This window comes from Taeniopygia guttata, chromosome 4, assembly GCF_048771995.1.
Source record: "Taeniopygia guttata chromosome 4, bTaeGut7.mat, whole genome shotgun sequence".
Lineage (NCBI taxonomy): Eukaryota > Metazoa > Chordata > Aves > Passeriformes > Estrildidae > Taeniopygia > Taeniopygia guttata.
Window position 1 is genome coordinate 65666269 of NC_133028.1, and position 21084 is coordinate 65687352.

General features: G+C 47.1%; 1 protein-coding gene across 3 annotated transcripts; it reads right to left on the reverse strand.

The window, feature by feature from the left end:
- Window positions 1-1359: 1359 nt before the first annotated feature.
- On the reverse strand, window positions 1360-7928 carry SPRY1 (sprouty RTK signaling antagonist 1). Of its 3 annotated transcripts, none has more exons than XM_030270350.4 (2): window positions 7513-7928; window positions 1360-3684 (listed from the first exon to the last, which is right to left on the reverse strand). In XM_030270350.4, the coding sequence occupies exon 2, from the start codon at window positions 3627-3629 to the stop codon at window positions 2667-2669; it is 963 nt and encodes a 320-aa protein (XP_030126210.3). In that variant the 5' UTR covers window positions 3630-3684; window positions 7513-7928; the 3' UTR covers window positions 1360-2666. The 3 variants fall into 3 exon arrangements, with proteins under 3 accessions (XP_030126210.3, XP_030126211.3, XP_030126212.3); XM_030270351.4 differs by lacking the exon at window positions 7513-7928 and adding an exon at window positions 6387-6516; XM_030270352.4 differs by lacking the exon at window positions 7513-7928 and adding an exon at window positions 5706-5820.
- Between the last annotated feature and the right edge of the window lie 13156 nt (window positions 7929-21084).

The following is a 21084-nucleotide window of genomic DNA, read 5'->3' on the forward strand; positions in this document are numbered from 1 at the left end:
TGTCCGCACACAGTTACCAGTGGACATCCCTGGCCAGCACCAGACAAGGCCCCATTGTGTCCGCGGGGCCATTTGCAGCTGTCGCTCTTGGAGAGGCGCGGTGACAGCGTTGGAGTGCGAGTCCCTGCTCCTCAGGAAAGTTCCTCTCCTGCCTTTGCTTCCTCTCGGGAAATCTTGGACAGCAGAATCCGTGTGCATCCAGTGCTGCCCCCCAGCCTGTCACTTTTGTCACAGAGAGGAGCAGCACCACCCACACCCTGCAAAGCATTCCTAGATGTACTCAGATGATGATTTATCTTTGTACCTCTCAGGGGTCATCTGTGCTGTTTTGGTAGCTTCTCAGTCAGCTCCATTCCGTGACACTGCATCAGCTGGGGTGGAATTAACTACAAGAAAGCGGGCTTATTCAAATCATCACCTTGCTGGGAGTCAGAGCAGCTTGAATATGGTAATTCGAAGCAGCAGGACTTCCAAAAAGAAAGAGATATGACACATTTGTCAAGTCATTGCCCTGTTCTGAAGTGGAGTTTCTCTAGAACCACTTACTCTGAACACCATGTGAAATTGCATCCATTTAAAACTTTAAAAGTTCAGGAGAATTGTGATGTAACCTTGACCCATATAAGGAAAAGAATGAGGTCTCCCCATTCACTCTTAATGAAAAGCTTTTTCTGTTGAATGTGTGTTAAATGGCCACAAGTAGCTGTGACACTTAGGTCACCCTTAAGAGCCTTTAATTTAAAGACAGAAGATTCCCTTGACATTGGAAAATGGGAAAAAACCGAAATAAGTCATAGACATAGGCCCAAACACACACACACATTCCCAGATTTCAGAGCTACCAAACTACAGCAACACAATCACTATTTTTCATCCTGGCTCCAAACTTTTTATTTAGAATTGAGGTCGAGAGATTAATTTCTTCAGCTGCTGCACAATTTAACCAGCCAGGAAGTTCTATATAAGAAAATTTTAAATGGCTTTGCATGTTAATGTGGTATTCCTTAAAAAAAAAAAAAAAAAGAAAAAAACCCAAACCAAACACCAAATAAGAAACCAACTTGGAAGTTGTGGTTTCCTCCTCCACAAATGTATTTCCAAATGCTTTGGTAAATAAATAGAGCCTCCATTTCTTGGCACTGTTAAGCACAACACAGATTCAATTGTATTAAACATCTCTTATTTGATATATAGTTGGCTTAAACTTAAAACTAGGTAAACTAAACTAGAGCACAGACTAGTGGTTTTGAAGTGTTAACAGGAGGTTATTTGCCACCTGACAGTCTGAAGGAGGAACAGCCCAGCAATACACACATGTAGCTCACAACCTGTCGCTGTAACAAAAGAACTCCAGAGGCGTTTTCATTAATTAATATATTTTCTGCATTATAGTTAACATATGTACTTTCTTCGTGTCATCCTTATTTCGTTAAGTATTGATATTTTGTTATATTCAGACATGAGTACATTTTTGAAGTCTTTTGAAATAAATATCATAAAATAATAGAGATTCACATAATAAATATTCTTTACAATAAAAAAGTTTTAACAGACTTTTGTCTTAAAAATAGTTGGGATTCAACTTTGTGTTTTATACATAAAATATACAAAAAAGGACCACAATCTGTGGCTAAGGCAATAAAACAGGGACAGAATAAAATTATAAAGTACAGAGCAGAGCTAAACTCACCAAGCCAAAGAATCACAAGAGACTTGAAGAATTCAAGAAAATTTAGGTGACTCAATGACACCTGAAGGCTGTTTGGATATATGAACACCACCAACTTTAATATCAACTGATACTGACAGACTATAAAAACTGGATTAGGAGGGTGGAGTAAGCAATATCCTTCAAAGACTGAACAGCAAAAGAAACAAATGACAAATGAGTATGTTGCAGCCACAATGTCTCCAATGTGAAGATCTACATAGGGTAGCAAAAACTGAAGTTACACTGAAAACGTAAAAAATAAAAACAAAAAAACAGGAGGCAGGGCAATTCTCGGGTCTGAGAATGTTCCAAAAGTTAAGAGAAAAAGAGAGGGAAAAAAAAAGATGCAAAAAGAAGCAGGCTGCTTATAGAAGAGTCAGGCCTTTCATTTGGTGAAGCCTTTATTTTACATCCCTCTCCAGAAAGAACACACACAAAAAGTTATTTCACAATCCAGGAAAGTTATTCTCCCTTGGCACTCAGGAGGTTAAGGAGAAAAAACCATAACTTGCTGAGAACAAAAAAAAAAAAAAAAAAAAAAACCCAAACGAAAAAAACCAACCAAACAAAAAAAATCTTTGGGAAGATATTCACAGAGCAAGAAGCTTCAAGAGCCCAGTGAGCCCTCACTGTCTCTTTCAGGAGTGGTTCATTACAAACTCAAAGACCCTGCCTGAAGGAGCGGCAGGTGCAGAACCCAGGTCCACACTTACCAAAGAACAGCAGCGACTGCGTGAAACGCTCCACACTCAGCCAAGTCAGTAGGAGAAGAGCAAAGATGCAAGGGGATGAATGCATGTGTCTGATGCTGGGCAGACAGAAAGGAAAGGAAAGCAACAGTCCTCCCAAAATGGGAGAGGAGAGGAGGAAGAATAAAAGATGGGGGGAGGGGGAAAAAAAAATCAGCTACAACCTGAAAAACTGAAGTTGGAGGAAGTAAACCTCCCTCCCAAAATCATGAGGGCTTGCCCTGACCCCGGGAGGGGCAGCTCTCCAGTTTACAATAGACCGTGTTGGAGTTCTTGCACCGGCACCCCGGACGATTGACGCGGTCGTAGCACCCCCGGCAGAGTTTTAGGCATCCTTTGGCCGGAGGGTAGCAGAGCAAGCAAGGCAGGAACAAGGACATGGCTCCCATGCACAGGTACCTAGAACAGCAGTGTGACTGGGAGCAGGAGCAGGGATTATCCGCGTACGAGTCCCCTTCATCGTCGTTGGAACAGTGGTAGAAGATCCCTTTGACCAGGCACATGCAGGTGCCGTACTCCACCATGCTCTCGGCCGAGCAGAGGCACTGCCGGTTGCAGGCCAGGCAGGAGGGCAGGGCCCGCGGCGCCGTGCACTCCCCGCACTTGCACTTCCCGCACTGTTCGCAGATGAACTTGTGCTGCGTCAAGTCCTCTTTCAAAGGCCCCTTCAGATCGTCCGCGATCAGCGCCGACTGCTTGGGCTGCGCCCGGATCGTCCGGTCGGATCTGTGGCCGGAGCCCGGCCGGGAGGGCGGCGAGCGCCCCAGCAGCCCTTGCTCCGAGGAGGCGCTGCTGTTGCTGCCGGAGCTGGCCGCGCTGCCCGTGCTGGTGGATCGGCTCAGGACGGGAGCCCTGGCGTTATGCTGGTGCGCCACGTGCCCCGCGTGGCCGGGCCTGTGCTCGTAGTTATTATTCACATTAATCGGTATAATCTCGTGAGTCCTCTCATGCTTCTCCTGCCTCGGCGCCGTCCGCGGACCCGACTTTTTCACCACCGACGGCCCCTCGGTGTATTCGTTGCTGCCCCTGATGGCCTTGATCTGGTCCAGTGACAAGATGGTCGTGGGCTGGCTGTCCCTGTCATAGTCCAAGCGCTGCCGGCTGTCCAGGGAGGGCTGCTGAATCACCACCAGGGAGCCGCCGCTGCCATGCTGACTTTGGGGCTCCATCTGTAGTGATCTCTGCTGCTGGCATTCAGCGGGAACCTGGCATGCATCTGAAATCCTGAAATAAGGAAGGAGACAGAAGGTGTAAATAAACACTGCGTGTGTACATATACACACAGGAGATCAAGGGCAGCGGAGGGATAAAGCACCGGATACTTTCTGAAAACAGAAATGATCTGGCAAAGCCCAAACTGCCGCAGCCACCTGGTACTGATCACTTTCAGCAGGGGATTACAGCAGCGCTGAGGATCTGGCCAAAGTCCAGTAATGGGGAGAGTCTGCGTATGGCATCATAGATGAGGAATGCAAAGGAGACCCCGTGCCATTAAAAAAAAAAAAATTAAAAAATAAAAATCCAGTATTAACTTGTATGCTTTCTTGGCAAGTCATGGGAAGTGCCTCTCCCTTGCTACTGAACTCAACATCTGTCTCTAGCAACAGCAATTCCGAATGCCCCTGACACTGAGCTGGAAACAGCCAAGAACACCACTACGTTCATGTTTCGTATGGCAGAGCAAGGAACGAGCCCAGTTCTCACTCTTCTGCCTGAATCCGCAGCATCAGAAAGCTCCACAGATTTGCTTCCTAGCGCATTTGGAAAGTCTCCCTCTTAAAGTGACGTATGTGCATTACAGAGTCCTGAACTAAGTGCTGTCAAGTGGCCAAGACATATTCTGTGAGAAAGTAACTCAGCCTACACATCTAATATGCTCCTTTATAAAATTAAAGCAAGGGTGCAAACAACCTGTTTTCAAATATTTCCTGACCACAGGCCAGAGTGTGAAAGAAAAATGGGGTAGAAAAGGCTTAGATGAACTAGGTGTCAAACAAAAGGCACCTGAGCATTCGTGAGAATGTTAAAAGCAGATAAAAACGCCTCAACAACAACCTCGAAACCCAGAGAACAAATCCATTTTCACAAGACAGACTAAAACCTTCTCAAATAAACAGAACATCTGTTTGTCTATCTTTTAAGCAGTAGGAGAATAGTAGAGATGTTACACATTTCCATCCTGCCTAGCTAGAGACACAAAGGTTGCAACACAGAGAAAACTGCAGTGAGTTCTGCACCTACACAAAATTGGAACTGAGTATCCAAGTGCCACATTTATGCAGGGAACCAAGACAACAAGCTGCTTTTCTTTACTGTCAGCCAAAGGAAAAGTCCCTTTTCACTCCCCCTCGGGACGCCATAAGTGTTTACCTGAAAGCAGAGAAAGGTAAGTGCTAGCAAGCATTTCAAAAACTCATCCAGTAATGCTATGAAAGTGTCTTGTGTATCCAGACCACAGCCAGCATGGAGCTGTTGCCCGCCCCAGAGAGAAAAAGGCACCGAAAGAACAAGAAGAGGAAATGTTTCTTCTAGCAGGCAGTCACCATAAGCAGAAAGTGACAGCTTGTGCCGTGACACAAAGTCTTTGTCCTCATCCAGTAGTCAAAAGATTTCATTTTACATCTAACATCATCACCTGTGTGGGCTTTGTGGTCACCAGATTAAACAGAAAAACCAAACACTCTCACTTCTAATTCACAGAACAGAATCACAGAATGGCTTGGTTGGAAGGGACTTAAAAGACTCTGCAGTCCCAAAGCTCCTGGCCATGGGCAGGGACACCTTCCACTAGACCAGGTGGCTCAGAGCCCCATCCAACCTGGCCTTGGACACTTCCAGGGATGGGGCATTCACAGCCTTTTCCTGTGCCAGTGCCTCACCACCCTCCAGCAAAGAATTTCCTCCTACCCCACACAAGAAGCAGCCTTCTTCATGAGCACTGAATACAAATCCACAACAGACCAAGGCTGAATGAATGCGAAAAGGGAAAGATTTACAGCTGTACCAGCCAGGAGCTGGGCTCCCTAGGGGATGAAAAACAATATCCCAAGAAAATGCGAAAGACGTCCAGTGCCATCTTTGGGGGGAAAGCGCAACATCAACGCGGCGCAGACTGACAAGCCCAGCTGCAGACCGGGGCGAGAGTTGAACAGCCACCTCCACCCCCGCGCAGATCGCTAGTAAACTGCTTCTCCCACCGGACAATAAAATAAAAATTAGTAAAACGAAATAATAAAACAACGTACGATGCAGGCGGCGAGAGCCCTCACGGTTCTGCACCCGGGGCTGCGCTCCCTCCCCGCACGTCGGGGGTGGGATCCCGCTTCCCTCCCCTTCTCCACACCCGCTCGGACACGCCGCCAGCCCCCCCGTCCCGCCCTGCTCCGCCCCGCTCCCCGCAGCCCCGGGCGGGCGGCGGCGGCGCGGCGCCCTCTGCGCCCCGAGCGGAGCGGAGCGGATCACGGCGCTGACGGAGAGGAAGGAAGAGGAGGGGAAAAGGGGAAGAAAAAAAAGTTATGAATGAAAACATAGGTTCTTTTTTTCCCCCTTCCTTTCTCTCCTTCTCTCTCTCTTCCCCAGAGGAAGGCAGATCTCAGCCCGGCGCTGCCTCGGGGAGCAGATCACCTGGCGCTTAGAGCGGCAGCTCAGCCCCGCGGTTTCCCCGCGCTGCGGCTCGGCACCCTCCGCCTCAGCCCCTCTAGCCCCCACCTGCGAGGAGCGTTTGGGGGTGTTTTTGACGTTCTGCTCGTTCGCAGCCGGCCACGGTCCCCAGTAAGCCTTCCCGCAGCAGCCCGGTGCCTCCGTTCCGGGAGGGGGACGGTGGTCGGGGCCGCCCCTCACCGGGCGGGCGCCGCAGCGCCCCGCGGCACCTGCTCGCTGCGGCAGCGCCGGCCCCGCGAGTGAGTGCACGGCGCGTCCCAACTTACGGGTGCGCAGGGAGCCACCGGGAACGGCAAATCCAGCGGGCGGGGGGCGGCGGGGCCTCGGCTCCTCGCTCTCCCGGCCCCCGGGGCGGGGAAGGCCGGCGGGCTGCGCTCCTCGTCCCCGCGCAGCCCTCGCTCGCCGATCTCCACGTCCTACTAGGCCAGCAGAGAAGAGCCCCGCTCTCCTGCCCCCCTCAGCTCCCCCCTCCCGGGGGTCAGCATGCAGCGGCCCCGGCCGCCCGTGGAAGCGGCGCTCTCCTTCGGCCACGGCTCTCTCGGTCCGGAGGCGACGGGGAGCAAATCCAGCCCTTCCTGCAAAGCGGAGTATCTGGATCGAGCCTCAGGCGGCTGCAGGCTGCGGCAGGCAGCGGGGCTGTTGCGATGCAGGTCTCTGTGAAGAGGCGGCGGGTGCGCGGCTCCTGCTCCGGTTGTTTGTTATTTCCCTTTGCGATCGCAGAGTGCAGGGCTGCGGTCCCGCTCCGGCGCTCGGCTTCACCGCATGGTCCTTGCCGCAAATCCCGTCTGGCAAAGTGCAACCACAACCTCTGGTGCGAAAGATTTGGTTGGGTTTTTGCTTTTTCGTTTTGATTTTTTATTTTCTTTTTAAAAGCGATCAAGAAACGGCTCTGGCTCTCCAGGCAGAACTCAGGGAACTGCGAACGAAGCCAGAGGCAGCGCAATGCAATGGCCCTGCGAGCTCGCCGCACACAGCCATGTGCTGGCTGTCGCTGCCGGGGGCCGAGTGACAGGCTCGGGGCAGGGGCAGGACGCGGCGGGGAGAGGCGACCCCGCACGCCGCAGTCTGGCACCGAGGTCTCCGCAGGCTCGAGAGGGTCGCGCAGAGCTCCGACGCGCCGGAGACCCCGCGTCGGGCGGGACGGGCGAGTACCGACCCGGAGCTTCTCCGTGAGCAGCGAATCGCGCCCGACTCAGCGCTGCCGGCCCGGGGAGCCGAGTCCCGGTTCTCCCGCCCGGTGAGCCGCGGAGCAGCGAGCGCGGCTCGCCCGCACCTCCCGCACGCCTCGCAGCGCGGCCGCCCCCAGCGCGGCGCGGGGAGCCCCAGCCGCCCGCCCGCACCTGACCCGGCGGGAGGTGGGTGTGCGGCGCGGCGAGCGCCGCCCGGGCTTACCTAGGGCCGGGGTGAGCGCCCGCCTCCCGCGGCACATTGGCGGCGCGGATCCAGCCCGGGCAGTGCCGGCAGCCGCTCCGCGCTGCCCCGCCGCCGTTCCGGAGTGACTCGGGCCGCGCCTCGCCGCCTTTCAGCGCGCAGCCCCCGCCCGCCGCCGGCCGCGCCCCCCTGATGTCAGTGTGCCTCCGAAATCCCGGCGTGGATTCCCCGCCCTCCCGCCGGGAGCCGCTCCCGCGCGGGCACCGCCGCTCCCGCGGGCCGCCGGGGACGGAAGAAGGGAGGGAATTGAGGAGGGAAGGAGGGAGGACCTGCCCCTCTCCGGCCCCGGCCCCGGCCCCGCGCTGTCCCGCGGCCGCGGCTCCTCCCGGCCCCGAGGCCCCGCCGGCAGAGGGAGCGCCCCGGGGGCTCGGCCCGGCGGAGCTCGGAGCTGCCCGGCTCGCACACGCTGCCCCCGCCTGCAGAGCTCATGGAGCTGCCGCGGCACCGGCGGGCACAGGGCTCTGCTGAAGGGCTGAAGTGCTGCCACGCTCCTCTGACAGAGGTACAGAGAGATTCCTCTCTGCGTTTTGCCGTCTGCGCCCTTCAAGCCAGGTGGAACAGCCCTTCGTTTATATTCACAAGGTGTTTTCTGCTTCTTTCAGACTATTGCAGAGGCAGCTGAGGACCCGCGAAAAGCATTCCCTCTTGCCATCCTGCCCTGAGATAGGAAGAGGCTCTTCCCATCGGCTGTCACTGCAGCAGAGATGATACGGGTTATCGACCTGGCTGTCTCTCTCCCACCTTTCCAGCCCTGCCTAGTCAAGGTCCCATCTAAAGCTCACGACTGCATCCCTGCCATGGTGCCAAGGAGATACAGGGATGCTTTCCAAGTCAGTAGCTTTATGGCCAGATATTACCTTTGACATAAGATTTTTGGGGGTTTGGTTTGGTTTTTCTCAGTGAGTAGAGTATTTTAATATTTAGAATATTTTAGAGTATTTAGGCTACCAAAAGAACATGGGAAAGTGATATGAAGCACATCCAAATTCTCATAACAACATGTTATTGGAATAGTTGAGACTTACAGTACTTGGCTAAACACCACTCAGCCTTAAGTTTATCTGAACCATACTAACAATATCTTTCACAAAAAAAAAAAAAAAAACCAAAAAAAACAACAACAACAAAAAAAACCCCCAAAAAAACCCTTTTGCCCCAAAGAAAACAAGTATGTGCTAAGGATATGTGGAGCTGCTTAGCAGGAACATACATCCAAAAAGCAAACAATCCCTACAAACAGGATTGTACCACAAAGGTGGTACTCAGTGACAGTCTGCACACCCAGCTCACACTTGTGGAAGCAGCACAGTTGTTTTTAATTAAACTTCACTAAGCTTTCGTTTCATTTTTGAAATTTTCATCATTATGCACAACCTTTACCTGAACCACCTGTTTCTCTATGAAATAAAATGTGCATGCATTAGAGGTTCTGTACTGAATACTAGAATATAATACTAGTGGTAGTGTGACTCCTAATACTTCTGAGTTTGTAATTAACAGATTGCAGATACAGACAAACCATAAATACCATTCTCCAGTGACAGAGGCTCAAAGGACAAACAATAGCATAGAAATCCTTGGTGTGGAATAAAAGTATTCCAAATCAATATTTGATTTATCCATTAATATGGATTTAGAAAATGTGGTTGTTCACCAAAAGCATCTTCAGGCACACCTTGAGCACAAAGTACAAAATCATTTTCAGTTAAATCCATCTAAAAACTTTATAAAGAGTTATAAAAGCTTATGTCTAACAAGAACAAAAAATCCAACTGAAGAACCAAAAGTACTACCAAAACTCTTAAAAACCATTACTCCTGCAGAGTAGTCTTAGTGGTGCAGTTCATCTTTGGAGGTAGCAGGGCTCAGTTCTCACCGAACTCCATACACGTTTTTCCTAGGACATGACCATGAAAACACCTCAACACCTCTCCTTTCACATCTCTAAAGCCAGTACCACCTTAAAAAACCTATGCCAAGTGTAAAAGCTTGATTTTAGAAACATAATACCCGACTTAAATGGGTCAGTCAAATAACCAAGAGGACTGGCAGGTGTTTACTATCACCTGGCACTTGAATTAGTACTTCAGTGAAAGAAGGGAAAACCCTCCAGCAATATCCAAAGGCTCTCCACAGGCTCAAGCAAACATTCCTGCACCTCACACAAGTCCATCTCACTAGATTATTCCTGGAAATTATAGCAGTGAGAAGTTCTGATTAGAAAAAGGAGAGCAACATTCTGGAGAATGAACTGGCACCTGTGGCTACATCCTAGCGTGGCCTAAATTTGAGCATTGATGCACAGGCAGGAATCTGATGCAACCAAATAATTTTCTATCTCCAAACCATCATCTAGAGGTGGCTCAGCTGACAACACGTCAATAGAGACCAGCCTTCTGTGCCTGAAGTAAATCCTTCAGAAAAACCTGCCAGAAGGGGCTCAGGGGACTGAATGATGGCCAAGAGCAGTGATCCAATCCCTGTTTCCACTTTCACTTTGAGGATCGGGTACTGGAGATAATCCCCACCTTCTGCAGTCAGATGCTACTGCTCCCTTACAGCAGCCTGAGTGCCAGAAGGTGCACTGGACAGAACAAAAGCACAATCCATCCTTAGCTTTTTGTTTTTCTTCCTAATACACCTAGAAGTAACTTTTATCTCTAGGTGACTTAACTGACCTTTGTAAAGATGCACTGGATATACTGTGATCCTCACACTATCAGTAACAACTATTTCCATGGTGCATCCCACCTGGGATTATTGTTCTGTTGCTCCCTAAGCAGCATCTCTTAGCCCTTGCTAAGGCACAAATCCCAGTCCAGAAGGAAGACACACTCATCCCCAGTCACAAAGCCAACATGGCTTTGAGGAGACTCAGCAGGGGAAGTGTTTCCCTTTATGCATGTTACTTGTCACTTCCTAACCAATCTTCACAGCTGCAACAACATTTCTCAGGTTACAGAGGAATTTAAACACCCCCCTCCATTAGCATTTACAACAAAATTATGAACCAAATTGTTGTGCCAGTCTTACCTGTAGCATGTGTAGGTCAGGTACTTCCCTCACCAGAGATGATCTTGCAGAGGTGGTGTCAGGAGAACTGACTGGAACCTGCAGCTCCCCATAGCTTTGTGTGTCAGCAGCTTTGTGTCAGGTGGAACTCTGTAGCTGTCAGTGCTTGAACAGTCTCAGAAACTCTCGGTGCTTGTTGGGACAAGACCAGCATAACTAACTTTTTAACACACCACTAGGCCTATATATACTACAAGGCAAGAGGAAATGGCCTCAAGTTGCACCAGTGGAGATTTAGATTGGGGATCAGGAAAAATTTCTTCACTGAAGGCACTGGAACAGGCTGCCCAGGTCGCTGGCTGAGTCACCAACCCTGGATGGATTTAAAAGATGTGTAGATGTGGCACTTAGGGACTGGTCTACTGGTGAGTTGGCAATGCTGGGTTGATGGCTGAACTCAATGACCTTAAAGGTTTTTTCCAGCCTAAATGATTCCATGATTTAAAACAAAGGCTATGGAACACTGCTGTAATAACAAGTTTCTCAGCAGCTCTCATGAAATCTTGCTGGCCCCGGCTTATGCTGGTGCATGAGATGAATAAAGCTGCTCCCAAGAGCCAAACACCATGGGTGCTGTGGTGAAGGCATACCCTGACACGTACAGTGAATCACTTCAGGGTAAGGAAGAGAAAGCAAAGGCTGATGTGGTAGCATTTCCCATCACACTTTCTACCAGACAGGTTGACCTTTATCTGAGATCAAAGGCACGGGTGGCTGGGGATTTCTTCAGCTCCTGTGCAGGGGCTGTTCTCAAAGCTCTCTGGAGACACTCAGCCCATGTGCCCCCGTCTCTTGCCGTCACTGCACGGGCTGGGGAAAGGCACACAGGAAATCCTCAGTTACAAATAGAACCTGTCGTTTTCACTTCGGGAGATAACATCAGTTTTTCTTAGAGGCAGAGGAGACAGTAAAAGGCAGCAGCTGGGCAAACCTCCAAGAACAAAGGGACGAACCTCGACGTGAACCTGCCTCATGAACATTTGAATGTGGAATCAAAGCATCTCGACAAATGCTGCAGAGAGAGGGGTTTAGTCTGTGCCCAAATTAAATAGGAAGAAAATGCCAAGGTCTGCAAAATAGGCTGAGAGTCTGAGAACACACTTTCCCTTCCCCATCTCCTGCATTGTATCAAAGAAACCAGTATTTTCCTTGGGTAACCACAGGCAGAACTTCACTCTCCTAAGGATAGGCCACAGCAAGTCTCTTCATTTTCCACCACTCCTCTGACATACAGGCAACTAGTACCTGTACACCTCTCCTTCGGGTACCCATAGTTACTGTTTTCTGAACAACTTAAATTTTCCTTGGAGAACTGCCCCTCTAGCCTTCATGTGTAGCTGCTACATGGGTTATCTGCATGTGCACAAGGTATTCTGCTAAGCTACTGACCATATTTCCCTTACTTTGTATTAACTGTTAACTATTTTATGTAATATGACTTCATCTGCCTGTATAAACAGCTTTGTGAAAAAAGGAAAACAGTCATTATTACTGAATACCAATAATAACTTACTCTCATCTACCATAAATTATATGCAAATCCTTGTCTCATATCCTAGTGCTGAGCAAACTGCCCTTTTCATTCCACTGAGACACAATTCCTTGCACAGACACAATTCCCATTTCTGCTGGAGAAGTTGCAGCTCCCCAGGAGTGGGCTGCTTTAGTGGGGGAAGAGGAGAAGCTTTCTGTTAATTTAAATACATGGCTCTGTGCATGTTTTTATTATCTAAGCACTTGTGGCGACTCGGGTGTTAGCACAGCTCCAGGAATGCCTCCTGTTTATCAGGTTGTGCAATCCGTCACTGTCAGCTGAAGGAGGTCTCAGGAGCAGTGTTTCTAATTTGATTTGAAAATATACATGGAAACCTGAGCCTGCTTTTAGCAAGAATGATGGGGTTGGCCTAATGAACACAATCTCTCTTGTCGTTCTTGAGAACAGTGTGTCAACAACCAAAGTTTAGGTTCCCTCTATGGCTGCAGCAGCTTCTGTGGGGAAGCAGTAGCTTCACGTCTGTGTCATGTTCTTGGTTCTGCTTTATCATTGAAAGGCATTTTAGTGAGATTTAACAGGGAGGAAGTTCTTCCATGGATCTCTTGAAGAGAAGTTTGCAATGGGCAATTTTTTTTATGGCAACTTCTTCCTCTTAGCCTTCATACACTTGTGTGGTACCAAATGGTGCTAAGAAAATGTGTATCTATAGAGGCAGTTCTCAGATAGCTCAGAAGCTGTCACTGCTTTCCCACCAGAAATTGGCTACAGGAAAAGGAACATGTCACAGGAGCCACACAGATTTCTGGCCGCGGCATCACCCACTTCAATATTTACAGATTTTAACTTCTCAGGGAAAAAAACCAAATAAACAGCCCCAGACCTTTCTTTTACTCTTCTATTTCTGAAAAGATACATCTCTTGCCACAAATCTGCAAGACTACAGTGATGTCACTTTCCCACATCCCAACGAGAGAGTGATAAAATATAATTTGCTATTAACCTCTATTTTTTCATCCTTTTCCCATTTTCTGGGTCTTTCTTCTCTGACAGATTCTGCACTTGGCAGTTGAAGTATAAAGTGCCAAGACACCCCCTGCATGTTTGATATGGTTTGTTGTACTCTAGAAGAGCTTGTCAGGCACATCTTGGAATTTTGTTCCGTAGTAACAACAACCTGCCAAGGAATATTCAGTGTCAAGGGCCAGATTCTGTTCCTGGGGAAATCAAAGTTAACCTTGGTTCCCTTTAAGATTGAGGAAGTCAGGAAACTTTGGTATTTTGGACATAGTGTGAAAAATATTATCCCTTAAGAGCCTTTGGGTTGAAAAAGTCAGATTTCTCCCACCAAAAAGGACTGGGAAAATGCTTGACAGTAAAGAACAGAAAACACACATGCCCCTGCACATACTGTCATGTTGCTGATGAAAACCCCCCTCATTTCCATCGGGGTGGGAGACAGGCTGCTCTAGTTCCACACAAGCCATGGAGAAAGCCTGAAGTGCCTCTCTCCTGCTGGCTCCCACCCAGGAGGACATGTACAGACACACATTCAACACAGGGAGGTTGTGACACCAGAAACTCTGTGTTTGTGTGTGTTGGGGGGGGGGGGGGGTGGTCCCTCTTTTAGATTCCCTCCACGACTCTTTCTTTTGAAACCACTCCTGTGATTCTTGTTTCTTTCCCTGATCAATTAAACATGCTGTCCTTGAGAAGCCAGAGAATTCCCATCTACAATGACCACATTTATTACTGAAACATACCCTGTTTAAAGTATCTCAAAGCCTAGTCAGGATCTGTCTCTATTGCCTCCCACATTCATTAGTTTTGAAATGTATGCAGAAAATGGAATTTCCTCCTAAATTAGCCTGCCCACCAGCTTTCCAAAACACTGCAGTGGTGCTGCTGCAAGGTGACATTTCTTGGAGCAGCACTGTAATACCAAAGCATTCCCAAGGGAGGGATTGCACTATTGCCTACAGCAATCTTTCCATATTTTCAGCAGTATAATCCAGCCTAAAAGAAGTATCTGAATAAAGATAAGAATGACAAGGGTGCCCAGCTGAAAAATACCTATTTTATATTAGCTTACAACTGTGGATATCATTGCCTGGCTGAACTCAGTGTTTGCAGCAATTCCCTGTTTATTAAACAAAAGAAAAAAAAAATCCCTGACGACAATTCCCTAGTGGGTTCTAGTCTTTTCTACATGGAAGGCCAGACAGAGACCTCAGAGTATTCAAGAAAGGTCATCTTCAGCTCCAGCAGATATTGAGGTCAACTGCTCAGCTATTATTTATATCCATACCTCTCAGAGTAGTGAAATAGCTGTCACCACCTGGCTGGATTTCAGCTCTGCAGAGGGCAGTTATCAAAACCTAAACATCAATCTGTTAGAACTTACACACCACTCTGTTCTCATAGCAAAGCAACATGACTTTCCTAATTCTCCTCCAAATGTCTCATTTTCAGAAAACTTAAACCTTTATGCACCTAAGATCGGTATTAAATATATGTTATAATATTCTTTGAGTCTTTGCTACAGGTGTTGTACAGGGGGAAAAACAAACAAACCAACACCACACCGTTCTTTTACTCTTTTATGGTTGAAAAGACATGGAAAAAATCTCTCACCACAAGCCTACAAGAGCACAGCAGCTCAGCAGTAGCATTACTCGTATTTCATCACACACCAACAGTGTGAAACATGGGAAGCAAATGGAAAACAACACTTTTGGAGCTGGACTGATGTCAAGAATTACCTTTCAAAACCATCTGCTGTTTTTTTTTTAAAACTTGCCACATGAAAAAACAACAACTTTGAGTCAATTACAAACACTTCTGTAGATTCATTAGCTCCTGCAGACTTAAATTTTCCAGGGTGCCAATTGCTATAAAACAAAAGTGTTCAGCACTTCTTAGGAAGACACAGAAAGAATGCTTTGCTCAGAGTTCTTTCTAAGGCAGGAAGGGACAATTCCTACTGTCTGACCTCTCTGAGCAAAGAAAAGAGAGGTTGAAAGGAAGGATCATATCAGGAAAACCAAGATGAGATGCTGAGAACTTCCAAGGCATGCATTTTCTAAATCACATCCCTCTTTCCACATGCTGGGTATTAGGATACCCATATATATCCTAGCTTGTGTTTATAAAGATTCAAAGTTAATGTGAGAGTGTAGTAAATGTGGAATTATTCCCTGTCTGCTCCTTGAGGAACAGCTAAACCAGCCCTACTGTTGCAGTTAAAGGTAGTCTAGACAGGAGATAGTTGGTCCATCAGCTCTGTTTTAAACTTAGGTTTCAGACTAAAATTTAAAAAGACTGAAAAAATATTTTCTCAGTGTATTTCATGACAGGATAGCTCAGCCAAAGCCCATGAATGTAAGTGCATTACTTGTTTGTTTGAGGAAACTTGCCATGTTCCAAATCACCTCCACATCATCAATATTTTCAGCGCCAGCAGCTGCTCCGCTGAATTGTGTAGAGGAAAACAATCCTTCCTGGCAGGGAATGGGAATGAAGCAGCACAACAACACCTCTGTTAAGAGAAATGACTTCCAAAGGTGTCACAAGAAGAGCTGACTAGGACAGCAGTTCCAGGGAAGGAGGAAAGTGGAAAGGACAGAAGCTGACAAGAGCTCAGCAGGAATAGATTGATACAGTCAGACCGATGTTTTGTCAGAAAAGTGTAAAAAGCTTCTTTCACATTTCACAAGGGGATTTATCACTATAGTTCCTCTGTTTTCAGTAGCTTTCCCCTGTATCAAACACCATGCCTGAAAGCACTTTGTTCCAAGTTATTCTCTGCTGGAAGGTAAGTGAACACCACCTATGCTGAGACAGGCAGTGACCAAGCTCCTGGAAAACAAACAGCCCTGTGGCATGGCCTGTATCTTATTGTATACATTACTTATTAGCAGTGATTACATTAATTGCTGTATCTGTAAGCAACTAAGAGAGGCTGACAGCTCCTGTGCTGAGGGGGTGGCTTGGTGGGAAAGGCCCAGGAAGGAGCAAACCTGCCTGTGTCCCTGCTCCGAATGCGCCGTTGCAGAAAGCCTTTGGCCGGGCTACATTCTGTTCTTACTTTGTGTTTCTCTGTTTCCCCACCCAACTTCACACAAATTCTTACAAAGGTTATGTACAGACTTGTACAAAATGGAGACTGACACTGGCTCTTGGAGGGTTTCCCAGAGCAAGTTTAACAGAGATTATATAATACATTACATCTGTGTTGGTTGGTTGGGGTTTTTTTTATTTTTAATATAGATGTTATTACACTACCAGTTTGTCCCTCCTAGTTTAACCCTCCAACCACCCTTTCAAAATAGTTCATTATATTCTGCAGAGATTAAAAACCTGAGGTTATGATGGGAGTTTTGTTTCCAGCCCACACTTAAGACAGGACACGTGTGTTACAACTGGAGGGGCTCAGCAAATCACAACCACCATTATTTTCCTTCCACACACACTCTACTATCAAAGAAATGAGGGGGGGGGGTCCTTAATTGATGGAACAATGGAATTTTAGAGCTAACACAGAAATTTGCTTCTGTATCCTGGTTTTAAATCCGAAGTCTCACATTAGTCTGCACAGCTTGGGCTCAACTACTGTGGCTGTGACCCTTCCTCCCAAGACAATCCAGCAGGATAAATCCAGCTTAAAATCACAGGGCAGTTATTAAGGATATTGAGTATTCTCAAAAAGTTGGGCTAAGTCACATTCTAATAGAACTGACTATAAAACCCACCTTTGTGCAAAGCTGTCTGCAAGATGCTCTTCCTGTTATTATTGGTGTGGGTTTTCCTTCTTCTCCATCTCATTGTTTTTTCTGTGGAGTTTAGAAATTCCCACTTCTCCTCAAATTTTTATTCCCCCAACTTTTCCTCTTCTCATTGAGAAAAGGGGAAGATCCCCCTCCTCTCTCTTGATACGTTTACTGGACCCTAAATTTCTGAAAAAATCAGAAGAGGAAGATCTGTGTCTTAGCTTTTTTTGGTTCTGAAGTAATCTCTGCCACCTTCTATGCACCTCAAGTGTCTGAAAGAGTCAAGCTCCAGAAACACACCTGCCACTCCAGTGCTGATGGGGTTAATGAGATCAAAGCCAGACCTCCACTTTGTGCTTAGCAGTAAGACACTTCCTACCACAGGCTAGGGTGATTGCAGCCCTTCAGCTCACCTAAATCAGCATCAAAATAACACAAATCAGCCCCTACTCTGATTAGAATCAGTATTCTCAATTTCTGTCTCCTTCCAACTCCAACAACCCCCATGAATTTCCACAAAAATCAGTCAGTGATGAATTCCAGGGTAACTTTTCTAATTCACAAGCATTTTCTCCATCTATCCCCTCTCCCACCTTCCCCTCACTGTTCTTAATCAGTAAGGGCTTCATGTGCTCCAAGGCCAGCTCTTACCTCTTCACACAGCAGACAAAGTGATCCCAAAATTCAGCTCCCCAACAGCCAAGTAGGTAAAGAACAGCTCTCCCAACATCTTCTCTTAAAGTCTCCCCAGCCAGCCAGTGCAGGAAGGGGCCTAACAAAGCTGTATGCAGCCAATTGTGTTATCAGGGCACTTGGCACTACCAGCTGATCCTTGATTACTATTCATCCCTCGGGAAAATAAAACACCCCTTTGTAGTAAAAGTGTAACCGGTTACTATGAGGCATTACACATTAACAAAAGCAGCTTTTTACCAAAATTGCAGATGATGAAAGCCTGGAAGTAGAATCAGACCAAGGTAACTGGTTGTTTCTGTGTGTTTCAGATAGAAAGCTGACAGTTTAACCAAGATTTTCACAGTGCTAAGAGGAAAGCGGTGGGCGACTTGTGTCACATAGTTGTACATAAACTGGTAGTGAGTTCCATAAAAAAAAATTTAAGGATAAAATTGTAGCAACTTTTGCAGTGTGGAATCCTACATATGCTACTGTCTGCACTGCAGCACCCTCAGTTTTCACAGGGTCTTGAATATTTTTAACAGCTCTTTTTGTGCTTTTCTTGAAATCCACACAGACACTTTTGATATGCTCTCAGATTTTCCTTTTTTTTTTTTTAAACCTTGTCTCATCATTAAGGAGCACAGCTATCTGAAAGGCAGACTTTTCACTAGGCAGAAGGCTTGGTGGAATAATCCCTACTTAGGTGATGAGGAAGCATTCCAGAATATTAAAGGATTTGTTTGTGTGCTAATCTACTTAAGCACCCAAAGGCTTTAACAACCACAACTTGTGTGCTTTAGGGATCTCTCATGTCCATGGCCACTCTCACTGCCACAGCTCTGCATTAAAGCTGCAGATTCAGACTGCAAGCTGCTGATGGGACACCTGGAAAGAGCTGCATGGCTTTGGTCCACCCACCTGCAAATCCAATTCCACATTCCTGTATTTTAGGTGCAGTACCAATGCACAGGTCACTCTGCTTCTGATGTCCTGTGGTCCCGTATCCCAGCCACCCAACTCTGGGACAGGACAGCAATCCAAGCACCAGGAGCTCGCTCACAGACCCTGCAAAGGAGGCTGTGTAAGCACATTTCACACCCTCAGTTTGGGGAGAACTCGCTGACAGGGAAGCAGGGTAGCTTTAAAGGCATTAAGTAGAGCAGGCTTGGTGTAGGCAGCTGCCCCTGTGTGAAATACGAAGCTCCTGCCAGCGGTGTGGAGGAAAGACATGACCTCATTATTCCACAGCCCAGATAATCCGTTCCTGGATAAAGTGAGAGCTGACAAGTGTTTCACCTTGAACATTATCAAAGCCCTTTCCACACTCGGCTGATGGCAGAGCCATTTTACCAAACAGAGATGTGAAAACTCCTCAGTGGTAGCAAAAGAGATAAAAAAAAATCCCTGGGGTGCATGGTTAATGCCACACACACAGGCATAAGAGGAAGAGACCAGCAGCATTTCCAGAACCATTTAGGCAAACAGGATATATTTGCACAAGTTGATAAAATATTTTTCTCAATATATCGAGGGTTGCTGCTCTCAATTCCTTCCATCTATCTCAAGGCACTTTCTCAAGGTAAGTGCTGAGGGCCTCTACTGACATCAGCAGCCCCATCACCAACTCTCAGCTGGGATAAATCACTGTCTGGACTACCTTCTAGTATCTTCCCAGGGTTTCCAAGTGTGATTCCACTCCCCTAATCTTTTAGTCAGAGTAACCCAAGCTTTAATGCCATGGATTTTACACATGCACACACAGACAACAGGCTAGCCTCCAATTTTGTTGGAAGGGTATCACAGAATCATTAGGTTGGAAATGAACCGTTAAGATCATCCAGTCCAGCTGCTGGGCCCACAATCAGTTTGAGCAATGGCTCCACGCTAGTCCAAGGGGAAGGAATGTCATCTGGTTGCCATTGCCGTCTCTTGCAACACCTGTGCTCTCGCTGGAGTCCTGCCACGCAAACACAGAGAGGGGCTCTCCCCCCTCATCCCTCCTGTCCTTGGCAGGCCAGTTAACAGAGAAAACACACATCTCCTTCTCTGTAAGGGCTCTGGAGCTGTTGGATTTAAGTCTGCATGGAAGAATGACACCATTTAAAATGTTTAACACAGAACACATAAAGCCCTAGTGAAAACGCTCAGTGAAGTTTCCAGCAGAGGAGGTACACTTGCAGAAGGAGCAGATACAAACTCCAAGATCAGGAGGAGGTTTCAGCTGAAATATTTGTCTTCCTGATGCTGGCCTGCCAAATGGGCAAAACGTGCCCAGCCACAGCAGCAATTCTGCCTTTTGCACCTACTACCTTGGAAAAGCTCCTTATTGAACTGCACACATGTCACCTGTGGTATTGTCTTCCATGCAAGGGAAAAAACCTATCAGCAAAAGATTTTGGGGCTCCTAGGAGATAAAAATTACTGGAATTCACTACAACTGCAGCAACAATATTAAATACAAAAAAGTCCCAATGTAAAACTGATTTTCCAACTGTAACTCTGCCCCCACTGCAAACCACTTCCTATGCCCCCGACTGCATCAGCACAGGAGAAATCCCAAGGCTCAGGAGTCGGAATGGAAGTACAGTTGGTTTTATCCCAGCTTTGGGATCACAGGAAGCAAGGCAAGTTCTTTGTGCCTGCTTTTTACTAATTCTTTCAGGGCCTTTCACCAAGGTTATGACACCTTCCACACTCTTCATCTTTGAGGTCCAATTCCTCCCAAATTCTCTCACTACATACTAGGATACCATTACCCCTGGACACCAGCATTTCTAGTGCTGGCAGTTGTGTTTCACCCATACATCAGCTACTTTCTCTGGCAGAGCCAGAAACAACCAAAACCCTTCAGGGTCAGGCTCCTCACAGCCCTGACTGCAATAAGCAGAGACAGTTCTCCTGACCACCAACCTGTGTCCATCACTGAACTTCATCTTCCTGGGCACTACAGGGCAAAACACCACGTTTGACTTCCACTTTTCCCCTCTCCACACCCCATCAGCAGAATCAGACTCCTGCTTCACCAGGAAACATCACTCCCAGCCTTCCATGGATGCTCAGTTCCTGGAGCATTGTTTGGCATGTGTCCAGCTTCCAGAGGGGAGTCACCACACTTTGACATTCAAAATGAGTAAAGAAGCTGAAAGGAAAGAGCCAGGATACAGAATCCACAAAAATCAGCTTTAAGGACATAACTTTTAAAGGGTTGAGAAGTCTAAATTCAATTATTTTGAATACCCAGCTTTGAAATAAATGATCGTTATTCTGTCTCTGATGTTTGCCCTTGCACCTGAGCTTGGTAAAGCTTATGTTCTGCTCTCATTTAGAGGCTGCAGGAAAATTATCCACAATAAACCTCTTTCTTTCTTCTAGGATTAAGAACTGTATATCATACTTGCAGTGTAAATCTGTTTTATGCATTAGCTAGAACACAGGACTGAACTTTTTTTCAATTAAAGACAATTCTGTGTTTTTATCATAAGTATTCTCCTGGTCATTTCTAGCCAAACTGTCAAAAGCCAT